The sequence below is a fragment of the Crinia signifera genome, chromosome 1 (assembly GCF_055691185.1).
Source record: "Crinia signifera chromosome 1, ASM5569118v1, whole genome shotgun sequence".
Classification (NCBI taxonomy): Eukaryota; Metazoa; Chordata; class Amphibia; order Anura; family Myobatrachidae; genus Crinia; species Crinia signifera.
The window spans coordinates 79,972,237-79,985,713 of NC_139217.1; the positions used below are offsets into that span (position 1 = coordinate 79,972,237).

Sequence of the window (13,477 nt, forward strand, 5' to 3'; positions counted from 1 at the left end):
ATATATTAGGCTACATATGTGTGTGTATTATGTGTGGTGTGTGTGTATAAGGCTGGGTGGGGGGTGGAATTTCATGTGTGACCCTGTCCAGCGTTATACACACACACTCAGGATGATTGACACATGTAGCCAAATATATAAGAGATTTACAGCCAAACATCCAACCGTACTGTACATTGACGACAGGCAGAATATATCTATCTATCTATCTATTCTAGATAGATAGATAGATAGATAGATAGATAGATAGATAGATAGATAGATAGATAGATAGATAGATAGATAGATAGATGCAAATAATGATTAATCATTGTCACAGGATTTGCTGGAATCACATTGTATTGTGGGTGTTTTTTCTTTGTCAGACATGGTATATTATAAATCCATTTATCTTCATGGGTCTAATGTGGAGCATGAGAAGACAGATACTAATATAGATTCATGCACAGATGAAAGCAGCTATTATGAGCACGCACTAGAAGCTTTATATAATGCTTGTTAGGATTAACAATCTGTGTGTTGCTCTTTGTCACGCTGAATTTACTGTTAGAAAATTGGTATACTCAAGAAAATAGGTTATATACAGTAGTCTATTACTACAGAGACACTAAAAGAGCTATTATTTACATGATTGGCAGCATAATGCAAACTGCACTCAACAGCAACAAAGCAATGTCAAACCACACAAAAAATGTTTCTCATGTGTTTTCTTGATGTTCTATTAATAGGCAAAAAAATAACCATACAAGGAAGAAGGAGCTGATGTATAACAAGCTTCACGCTTAATAAACATGTGGAAAAGAGACTTTACCAATGGTGTTTTTTACCTATGGACTTTAGCAGTGCAGCCCCCCCCCTGTGCTCAGCATAACTTAAGCCAGATGCAGTCCGAGAGACTTCACTGACTTCACTGTGACTGGCAGCGACTTCCTTTTGGACTTCTGACCTGCCAGTCAACTGCTGTAAGGCAGTATTATTGGGAAGTGTTCCCTCCCTCTGGGACTGCCAGTCCAGGCTGCTATAGGCAGAAAGCTAGCTCCTGTAGGAAGCCACTTCCTGCCTTGCCATGCAGCCCAATATACCCTGGGTGGCAGCCCCCTCCTTCAATGAGGTAGGAGCTGACGCTGGACTTTACTAATTTTTTATTGAAATATAAAGCTGGGTACACGTTGGGTGATATGTCGTTAACAATAAGGACAATATTTATATTGTTAACTATATTGTGTGCATGTCGTCCAGTGTGTGCATTCAATATCGTTAACGATGCGTTGTGCCGCAGGTCATTAACGACCTCCCCTGTCGCCTGTACAAGCATCTCAATCTGACAATATTGCCAGTGACTGCATGTATAGAGCAGAAGGTGGGTGACGTCACTGACCGATTTCACTGACCAATAGTTAACTATATCATCAGCCGCGGGAATCGGTAAGTGTGTACCCAGCTTATGTTTTGTGCTTATCTGCAAAGTGCATTAACATTCTAATGCAGAAGGTACAGGGCCGGCAACAGAAATCTTGGGGCCCCATACATTGATATTTCTGGGGGCCCTTAAGCACTAGTAGCTGTGTGGTGCAGGGAGGGATGGTGGGCATATTGGTGGCAAGAAGTCCCATTAAATAGTTGCCCCCAGTGCAGACAGTCTCACTTCTGACTGACAGCTACTACACATTATGTTACACACCATAATGCCTACTACACATTCTACCACACACCGTAATGCCCATTACACATTATGCCACACACTATAATGCTCATTACATATTTTTCCACAAACTATGATGTCCATTACATAGTATGCCACACACCATAATACCTATTACACATTAGGCCACAAACCATAATGCCCATTACATATTATACCATACATGTTAATGCCCATTACTTATACCACACACCATAATGCCAATTACAAATTAGGACACACGCCATAATGTCCATTAAATATTATGCCACACATCATAATGCCCATTACACATTAGACCACACACCATAATGCCCATTACATATTATACCACATGCCATAATGCCCATTACATATTAGCCCAGGCTTGCTGGAGGGGCCCTGCAGGGGCCCTGGTCCGACCTTCCCCCTCCGTCCCTCCCAGGTAGCAACAGCAGCACACACTGCTACAGCATGTGCTGTGCTGATAGCAGGCTCAGCATGAGCATCTCGCTGACAGCGTGCGAGCTCATGCTGAGGGTACTGTCAGCACAGCACATGCTGTAGGTGTGTGCAGCTGCTGAGTTTAAAGTTTTTTTTCACCCTCTAAAAAATTTGGGGGCATGGCCTAAGTGCGGGAGGTGGCCACACCTCCCACACTTAGACCACGCCCCAAAATGTTACCGGGGCCCCGCATTCCTCTCCGCTGCCCTGTAAACATGAGCTACGAGTGCATAGGTATCACTATCTGTTATGTATGCTACACAGGCCACCGGAGTACAGAGGTCTTTCAGAAAACTCATGACGGCTGGAGAACACAGCGGGCCAAATGTAATAGGGTGAGAGTTTCAGAAAGTGAGAGATTTTGGGAGAGTTTTCCCATGTTTTTTAAAGCAGCAATCAATTACATGGCAAAATCAACCTGGTTTTGCAGGGTAATTGATTGCTGCTTTAAAAAACATGGGAAAACTCTCCCAAAATCTCTCATTTTCTGAAACTCTCACCCTATTACATTTGGCCCAGCATGTACTACGTCTTATGATCTGTCAGAGGTTTTCTAAAAGTAAAACCAATGTATTCTCTGAAGGCATAGATTCCTATAGAGAGGTCAGCTAGCACAACGCTCACAGCTAGCTGAATGGATCACTTTGGAGACTTATTAGCATGAGCCCATAAATTATTTTTATTTTCCTACTACTTTCGCTTGGAGTCAGAGTGACATTGTTTAATCCGCCTGACAAATTGTGGCTTTAAGGAAGTCACATAGTAAAGCTTGGCTTCCAGGAGTCTATTCATTATCGCTTATGGTATTTTAGATCTACAATGCCTAGGTCTACGGTCATAAGGTCGACAGTCAAAAGGTTGACAGGGTCAAAAGGTCGACAGGGTGAAAGGGTCGACATGAGTTTTTTATTTTTTGGGATGTCTATGACGACATAGGTCGGTATGGACACCGTCTATGTGTACCGCCTCCCCTAACATGGCAAGCTACTGCTCGCCATGCTTCGGGCAAGGTGCCTCGCTGCACTTGGCGCACTATTATAATCTCCCTCCACGCCGTAGTGGATGGTAGGGCATGAAATACCGCCTGTCTGCTCAATTTAAAAAAAACAACTCATGTCGACATTTTTCATGTCAACATTTTGACCAACTGACCCTGTCCACCAATAGCGGTCGACCGTATGACTGTCGACCTAGAGTAAATCTATAATAGTCAACACTAATTAAGTATCCAACTCACTGAGAGTTTTATTGATGAATACTAAAGTACTGCGCCAATTAGGGGACAGCTGACTGAAAAGCAGCCGTCTCGCCATCCCTACACCTATACTTTCACCGCTGTTGTGAAGTGAATGGGCGCATGAATGGACTGAGTCCACACGTTCTGATAGAGAAGGCCGCTGGATCCTACTTTATACTTGCCTACTTTTGAAAACTGTGTGTGATCCATGCCTGCGGATGCAGCGGCAGCGGGTCGGCTTTTACCTGATCGCTGGGCTCTGACATCTTGCAGCACAGAGATCAGGTCTAAATGACCTCCTTATGGGCCCTACACACATGCCGATGTGTGTAGGGCGACCTAGCTGTGCTATGTCAGGCCGTTCTGCTCAGCACACAGAGCTGACAGCCCACACACAGAGCGAGCTCTAAGCGAGCAGACAGCGCCAGTGTTCTCCGGTGGAAGAACCCTGCCGATGCCGATATTGATGGACACTGTTCATCAATCTCGGCCAGCGATAAAGACGCGCGGGGATGCGCATTGCTGTCGATATAGCCCCCACACACACACCGATGTGAGGGCGTTTTCTAAGCGACTTTGCCAAACCAAGCAAAATCGCTTAGAAAATGCATTAATATCGGCATATGTGTAGGCCGTATTAGTACATTGGAACCCTTTACAGGAGCAATGTGTTTTGTGATGCTATGGATATGCCTGGATCTAGCTGAAATAGACAAATGCCAGGATGTCCGTTTGCTCAGATTGATGACAGCAGTAGTTACACACTTCTTGTTATATGCCTGCTGAATGCCGCCAAACATTCTGACACAGTGAAGGAAAATGGCTAATAGTGATAAACCAAAGTATTCTTCTCCAATGTTTCAGTATTCCACATCCCGCTCAATGTATTGTTTTACATTACTGTTGTATCTCCTACACATAGCCCAGGATATTGCAGCACCTTTTATTGTTTCCCCAGCACATACCTTCTAGACATCTAACATGCTTTATATAAATCATCAAATATAATAAATCACACTCCTCATACCTTTTTACGTTTTAGTTGCAGAAAAAAATTCCACTGTAAATCTTTCTAATGTGTTTTTATCTGACTGTGCCAAATCTAATAAACATCTTGAAGCAAACTTCAAGCATAGGGTACTCTGTACATAGAAATGAATCACTACCACCTGATTGGTAAATCAAGCAAGCTGTTTAAACATTGGCATGTGCAGTCACTCTGCTTCAGCTCCCACTCGGAGTTTAATTCGGTCAGACATGTGGGGGACCTCATTAAATGGACCAAATGAATATCATATTGGTCAATAAGTGCACACAGTCGTAGGGTCTTTGGATGACTACATTTTTATACAGTCCTTATTAATAATAATCAACCATGAATTTCTGGTTATTCTGGAATCATAGATGAAGTAATTTAACTGTAAAGACCATATTGACTGATTGGATCACTATGGGATCAAGCTAGAACGTATGTTTGTCAAAAACATGAAAGAGAAGTCACACCTAAAAACAGACTATTTACACCTACAGTGTATAGGGAGTTCTCAGGAGGAACTATCATTGGTGCAGTGCACCAGGGCCCCTGAGGACTAAGGACCCACTGCTGCCCCTGTCACTCTCTACCTGTCACCCACTGTTTTACCCTGCCACACTCTGCCTCTTCCTGTCACCATCTGCCTCTCCCTGTCACCCTCTGCCATGTTGCGTATTTTGAACTTGGGTTCCGGTGGAGGTGGGGGGCCCAAATTATATTTTTGCACCTAGGCTCACCACCGACAAGTTCTGCCACTGGGGGAGTTAGAAGCCTCTTTCTAACTGTCACCCACCTTTACCAAGATTACACTCAGTGGGCACAATTTTGACACCTTTGACCAGGACACTTTTTTTATCTTCCTTGGACTCACCCCATCCCTGATCAACACCAATTCCTGCACAAACAAGTCTTCTTCCTTCTATACTTCGTCCCTGGACTCTAAACCCAGCAATTTCTCCCACCGCCGCCCTGCCAAGCACCCGCCCCGCCGCTCATGCAAGCCCCCCCCCTCCCAATCCCCCGCAGCCTTCCCTATCTCACTGGTCCCGGCGGCTCTGTTCTTCTGCTGAGGACCACCACAAAATGGCCGCCCCCATTCAGCAGACAGTTTCAGAGAACTATAGCAGTGCTATAGTTACGCCGCTGGATCACCCTCTTCTTTACAAACTGTCCACTTTCTTGGGTTCCCTGACATTGCCCTCTCCTGGCTACCTTCTACCTTTCTTATAGTAAGATTAATAACACTGAATAGTATGATGTTAGATCACATATACATAATCTTACCTTCAGAGACTACACGTCCAGGAGCCATTGGATTCGTAGTTGGAGAAACATTTTCCCCCTCCTGGAACTTTGAATCAGTTGTTGTGGGCCATGTTCCCAGCATGTTCACAATCTCTTGGTGCTTTTTGGTCTGTCCATCCCTTTGTGTGCTGTGTTGCACCACTGTGCTGAGTGTAAAAGGTGAGAGTGGATTTTCTTCGCTTCTATTAAAGTTCGTATGACTTTGGTCAACTGGAGTTGTAGGAGAACTCTGCAAAGTCAATTTAACATCCCAGTCTCCTATTGCTATAGCACTTTCTGAATCATTGTCATCCATCTTTACAAAAGGAATGTGAGGAGATCCAATATCGATTCCATTGGTTAATGGATTACTTCTATTAAAGTCAAAACAATTTCTGTCTATCACACCTAAAATAAAAAAAAGACAAGTGACTAAGACCTTTTTGATTGAAGATTGTTGGATTGTTTAAATAACTTGACCAATCATCAATGACGAATTGAGTATAGTGTATACTTGTAGACTATTCTGTAGGCTTTTAAGTTAAGATAACTATTACTGTACATAAGGAGGCAGTCATGAGTAGCTGCAAACCTATACGTTTGACAGTCTCCTGTAGCTCTAGTACTTTATATTATTTACTGTACCATAAGGCATCATATGGACAACACATTACAAACCTGATCATCACTTTTTCATTCTAATGGTGTGTACACATGGTACAATCCAGCATACAATTTTGACTATATAGTCAAAATTGCATCGGTATTGCATGCAGATACAGATTGCATGCAGATTGCATACATTTCACACGCACTATATAGTTAAAATTGCATGCATGACGGCTGGCTTGCCGTGCAATTACATCAGGATCGAATAGCAAGCCTAATCGACCGTGCTTACACACCATAACTGTCATTAAACAAGATAAAGTATACCATATTTACTGATTGCTGCCAGTCCTTTTTTTTTAATGTGAAAAAGTAGTGATGCACAAAATGCAAATCTCATTTTTCTTATAAAATGAAAGAAAAATGTAAAGTCTACAGCAGTGGTGGCTCTAGAGGTGGTGCTGTAGCACAATTAAAAATTCAAATAGAAGAGCCACGCCAACTGCCATTCTAAACAGACTCACTGGCAGTTGGTGCGACTCTCTTACTTGAATTTTGATCCATGCTGCAGGCCCACCTCTGGAGCCACCACTGGTCTACAGTAATTACAAAATAATTTGTCCAACCATCTACAGTTTCTCAAATGAAACAGGGAAAGTCCACTTGTCTGTAAAACTATACCTACAATAATCAAGTCAATTTAAAAAATGATCTCTCCTGTAATTGCCATAGGGTACCACACTGACATAATTTTACATCTATTATTCTATACAATAAAAGCTCATACAGCGGCTCACCTCTATAGGGGTATTCAAGTGTTTTGACACCGGCAGTCACTAGATGGCACCTAATAAGGCAATTTAAGTGTCGCTACTTTTTGCCGCACACAGCCACGGAAGCTGACATTACTGTTATATTGTTCCTTTATTTTATCATCCTCCTGGTTAACTAGTCACCATTGTTTTGGTCAAATGGTTATTAAACAAAATTACGTGTATAATGTTCATTTACAGTATTAATCCCAGTTATTCTTGAGCAAATAAGGAGACATGTACTGTATTGATACACAAAATGCAAGCCTCATGTTTTCATCCACTGAACTATCACTTACCAGCTTCACCAAAATAGTCCAGTGTGCCTAAAGTTTTCCATGTGAAAGATGAAATGCTTACTTGTCTTAAGTAAAGATATTTCTACGAGAACCAAGGCACGGTTGGGTTGGTGTAGTGGTTAACATAACTGCCCAAAGCTCATGATGCAAATTGCTCTAAAAATGATACACTTTAGCACATTTGCACATTAATTAAAAGGTATCATACAGTATGATTGTCTTAAGGAGCATGATACTAGCCAGTCATTCCTAAAACCCTTGTCAAGTCCACTTTAGTGCGTATAATACTCTACAACAGTATATCCATCTTACACAAACGAATGACTGCCAAATAGTGTTCCCAGATCTTTAACATACTGTAACATGGAATCTGAAACATAGAAACTTGGGATCAATTCAAGCCCTGCACTAACACGGAAACAGTTTTTCTGTCTAAACAAGTGCATAAAAAAAAGAAAATTAACAACAGTTACTACAACTAGAATCCCCACAGAGAAACATGAAAGACCAGTTCTCAAAACATGGAACCAGTCACTGTACCACATGTTAGGAACCGCAGGTGCGTGGCAAACGCAATCAAAAGCAGAATGTTTGTCATTTTCTTTGGTAGGAAGAGAGAAATATTATATGAGCGAAAGATGAACTGCAGTGTGAGGACTACAATCAGGACATCATGTTTCAGTGATGGTAGTGGCATATTTATCAACGGTTGTTAAATTGCCACAAATTAGATTGCTGCTGCAGTAGTTGCGCAGCACTGAGTGTTCCACTTTATCTAAGGGATGTTTAATAAGCCTTGGAGAAAGATAAAGTAGATGGGGATGGCATAACAGCCAATCAACTCCTTACTGGTTAGTACTTTATCTCCGTTCACTTTGGCCCTTATTCTGGTCCGTTCCCAGCCGACATACATTTGCACGGGGACCAATGTTTGGCGTATGTACAGCCGCATTTCTGCTCATATGCATACGCCGGGTGCATGCGGCCATGGCAAACAGACTGTTCGCCAGATGCATGCACCCAAGGCTGCAGCCAGGGGGGGGGGAAGGGCAACAGCGGATAGTCATGCCCATGGGAACGCCCAGCGTTTCATGGGAGTTCCCATGTAAACACTTGGCGTTCCCATGGTAATCGGGCTGTGACGTCGGAAGTGGGCAGCTGACATCACCGGATGTCAGTTGACCGCCCACTTCCTCCCGAGGGTGCATGCAAATCTAAGGGACCTGAGAGCCACTTAGATATGCGTGCACAGTCCACATCATTCAATGGTCGGTTCTGCGAATGAATGTTTATATTGATGATCCATTCGCAGCCTCTGCGTGCGGACGCATGCTGCGAGGGGAGGGGGGCAGGCGTTCCACCATTTGCAAGGCGAGTTCTGGTTGACTCGCAAGCATGCAAATTCGCATCCGAGTAAATCAACCAGAATAACCCCCTTTATCACTTTCCAAGGCTTAGTACATATTTCCGAACTTAGTAGATGGCCCTCAAATCTATACACACAAATACTACAGTACTAAGGTCTGTTCGCTTGGCTGCATATGTCTGCAGCCCTAGTGAACAGGTAAATGCCGCCTGGCTGCGGTAAGGTTTCTCAAATTCATCTTAGCCTACAGTATTTTTCAACTCAATGTACCACTATTCTTTGCTATGCAATGACCCCCTCGGGTACCAAAAGACAACTTGTTAGGGTTGCTGTGGCTTGATGGTCTGGACCAAATCAAATTATTTATGGTCAATGTTATATTCAAAACTAGTGCAGGTGGTTGACAATCATAAAATAAGTTGGCAAACAGTGTCCCCCACCTCATAGCTGACCATAAGCCTGACAGGTAAGAACAATTTACCTAATGATATTTGGGACATTTCCCAATAAGACACTTTGGACCTAGGAGGGCCATAAAAAACAATGCTGACACTACAGGGTGCCATAAATGAAGAAAGTTTGGGGACGGACGACCGGTTTACCTATTAATGCTTCCTAAACTCTCTATCTTCTGCTCCAAATCCATTCTTAATGACACCAGCAAAAGTGGCATGAATGTGGTCAGCTGTATTGTTTGAATAATGCATGGTGGAGAAAGGAGCCACTTGAGATAAAGCAAGTTTACTTTGAACAACTACCTTCATCCTGAGCCGGCAGAACCAACTTGCCGAGTGCACAGGTAATTGAACTGCATACAGTATTGCTCGTTGCCAAGTGGGAGGGGAATTGCTCGTTGCCAAGGGAGAGGGAGTTGCTCGTTGCCAAGGGGGAGTGACACCGGGCGCACACAATTTAAAGAAACAGCAGGGCAGAAAGAGCTGTGCACTGCCAGAATGTATAGTCTAAGCCAGGGTTTCCCAATCTTTTTTAATCACGGCACCCTAGAGTATAAGAATTTTTTTCGCGGCACCCCTAGGCCAGATTTATTTTAATTAGATTGGATTTATATGCGATTCTTAGGGTCACTTATGTGGAAAAGGGCAGGAATTGCTTCTATTTGTACACATTTTATGATTGGCAGCCACCAGCACTGGTTTTGCTTATAAATAATTAACCATTAATAATTTGAGTTGGTCCTGGACCACCAACCCAGGGCACCCCTGCATGTGTCCCGAGGCACCCCAGGGAGCCACGGCTCACAGTTTGGGAACCACTGGTCTAAGCAAAGCAGCAGGTCCGTCAATATATTCAATGCTCCTGCTGGACCGCGGCATCCAATCAGGAGTGGCATTGGTAGTATTGGTGTCTGCTCCTGATTGGCTGCCGGACCGCAAGCTTCTATTGGCTCGTGGTCCAGCGGGAGCATTGAAGATACCGACGGAGCTGCTACTTTGCTTGAACAGTGACTATACAGCCGGGCAGCGCGCAGCTCTTTCTGCCCGGCTGTCATTTCTTTAAATTGTGTGTGCAGAGGCGGCCGGTGGTCTAATGGGTGGTCCGGTGCATCCCCGGACCACCCCTTAGATTCGCCTATGGCCTGCACACTTCACTAGTTGTCAGGAGCCAGACTGATGCCACTATAGCTAACCTCAGCAGGTGCTGAACTGTCATCTATTCCATTAACAAGGAAGCAACAATGTACTGTAAATAATATTTTGCAAACAACCTGTCTTGGCGGTGAGCTTTATAGGCTGTCATGCTTACTTCAGTGCCCCTTTGTTTTAATGTAGGCACATATTCCTGCTATTCAAGGAGCACACCAATTTAACGGTCTTTGGAAACATCCCTACAAAGTTGACACTAGCCTATTTTCACAGGTTGGTGTGCAGTGTACAACGGTACATGGGTCAAGTGCGAAACCCCAACCATGTGCAAAAGAACTTTTATGTTCTATGCGCTGCATTTAGTAGTAGTGATGATATTACATACGTCCCAGCAGTCCCAATGTGCAGCAAGTGGGAGCCCTTTCCTGAACTAAATAAAGTGGAGGGAGGTGCTTCCAGTGCATTGTCAATTTAATAGTAGGATTGGAGGTGGCCTAGCACTAGTGCAAGTGCAAATCACACTCACCGGGAATAACTTCCACTATCCACACCCCACTAAGTAACCGGTATATTTACATTTTTGAATAAAGTTGTTTTTTATTGACAAGAAGTAATGTGGTACAGCGTGATCAATCAAAGTCGCATAATGGTCAGGAGTACATATTATCTAACAATACGAGCATGATAACAAACCATAACCAATAGCAAAGTGTTCAAAGATAACCCCACTAAAACATATATACAGTAGTACTACCATTGTATATATAATAAATTACAAGAGAAAAGGGAAAAAAACGGTCACATCACAATATGGTAGGAACTATGCGAAGATATCTGCAGGCGTACATATGTATGACCCTTCTGTTCTATCCCCCCCCCCCCCCAAACTAATCACAAACAGCAACCCCACCCTACAAACAAAAGGGGAAAAAGGAGAAAGGGAAATAAAAGGGAAACATAGAATATATAATAAGAATATGGGATAACCAGCTGGATGACTAATTACAATCGTGCTACACAACATACCAACATATCCTAAGCCATATATTTACTTTTATGTTAATAATTGTACTACTACTACCACCTGAAGCCTTTCCAGAGATGCAGCAATGTATGATTGATCATAATCTATATAAAAATGATGCCGAGCAGATAACAGACTTCCCTTCCTCGCACCTAAAGACCTGTCCTGTGTATGACCCAGTGTTATCTGCGGAAGCCAGAAAAGAAACCCTGTACAGAGAACCGGAGCTCAGAGAACAGAAATGCGTGACTGTACCTATGCCAATCAATTACATCCTATAGATTCCATTAGTTTCTGGAGCAATTTATTCTAATGAAAGCAGATCCGATTACTCGCTTCCGGCTTGCATGCTATGAAGCTACAAGTCTTACCGGAGAATGATAGCATTCATTTTAATTGTTCTTTGGTGATATTGTTCACCTTAAATTTTTTTTTTTTAATAAACAATTTTACAAAATATACAAAAATAATTAGGTAAAATAATTATAATGTATCGGGATGTAGCAACATACTTTCAGAGTGAAGGCTTTGCCAACACAAGCCTATGCAGCTATAGCTGGGTACATGTTAGTACCCAATGCAATGTTGGGAGCGACGGAACCTGGCAAGGTGGCCGATGCTGGGTATGATGTCGGAGGGGGGAGGGCGTTGTGGAAGGGGAGCATGGCGCATGGCTCTCGCTAGCGATATCCTCTGTGCTGTCCTGGACAGATGACGGAGGACATAACTAAGAGATCTGCTGGAACAACATGAATTGACATCGACATGGCGCGTACATATTACACTATATTCACAAAAATATTGTTGACGACGGTCATTGTGCATATCGTTTAATATTTAATACCTACGCTAGTGTGTACACACCTTAACATTTTTTATCGTTGAAAGTCAAAAGGTCGACATGAGTTTTTCACTTTTTTTTAAGCAAACTTGTGCCGACAGGCGGTATTTCATATCCTACCATCCACTACGGCGTGGTGGGAGAATATAATAGCCTATAAAAGTGAGCCATGCGAGGGGACGCGGTACACTTAGAAGGTGTCCATGTCGACTATGTCAACACTCGGCACAAAAAAAGTGAACAACTCATGTCGAGCTTTAGACTATCCACCTTCCCATTGTCGACCTAATGCTTGTGTCGACCTTCGAACCCTGTCGAACTTAGTCATGCCGACCTATTTCAGGTGTCTACCTAAGTCCTGTTGGCCTAATACAGGCATGTCCAAACTATGGCCCTCCAGCTGTTGTGAAACTACATATCCCAGTATGCCTTGCCACAGTTTTAGCATTCCCTAATAGCAAAACTGTGGCAAGGCATGATGGGACTTGTAGTTTCACAACAGCTGGAGGGCCATAGTTTGGACATGGCTGGCCTAATGTTTGTCGACCTTCATACAGTGGACCCTATGACCCATACCCTCTCAGATTTCTGGTCTCCCTCAGCGGAGCCTCTGGTATACAATAAATGAAATGATTTGTATGATACGGTTGAGTTCATGCTGTAACATGATATAACTTTCTCTTTTGATTTATTTATTTTTTTAAATCCTGTGTGCAAATATCCTAGGCATGGCGAGCCGATTGTAGCTGCATTCTGTAAGACTGTGGCTGATCTTGGGGCACATCTTTGTAAGAACTGCCCTATGATCGTATATAACTAATGCAATCCGGTGTCATTGGCTGCAGGTAGAAAATGTATTCTGGTCAGTTTTTTTTTAACATGCATTTACCAATTGCAGAACTTTGCACCTTTTTTTATTTGTTCAAAAAAGTCCCCCGCTCCCAAAAATGTAATTGTGAAAGTCTCATTACATGCTGAGAGGTAGAAGATCACCTGATGATGTCTGCTGTGCTTTTACAGTATATCTGGGCCAAAGGTGCTAGTGGTCTGTGTTGACAACTTCGATATGTAACAGTTTACATTCAAACGCCAGGTTTGAACCTTAACACGCTGTGGGCTTAAATCGTATGATGGCCAAGCTGTATATAGAAAAGTTCTATCTAAAGGGTTTGCTGGGCTTTCAGGTGAGTGAATGAAAACCAAT

At 43.0% G+C, this 13,477-nt stretch overlaps 1 protein-coding gene across 2 annotated transcripts in view; it reads right to left on the reverse strand.

Moving 5' to 3' along the window:
• Window positions 1-13,477, reverse strand: part of CORIN (corin, serine peptidase) — a 230,702-nt gene that overhangs the window by 133,344 nt on the left and 83,881 nt on the right. For both annotated transcript variants that reach the window (XM_083167929.1, XM_083167930.1), the window contains exon 3: window positions 5,719-6,126. In XM_083167929.1, the coding sequence (XP_083024055.1) occupies window positions 5,719-6,126 (408 nt within the window). The remainder of the gene's footprint in view (window positions 1-5,718; window positions 6,127-13,477) is intronic.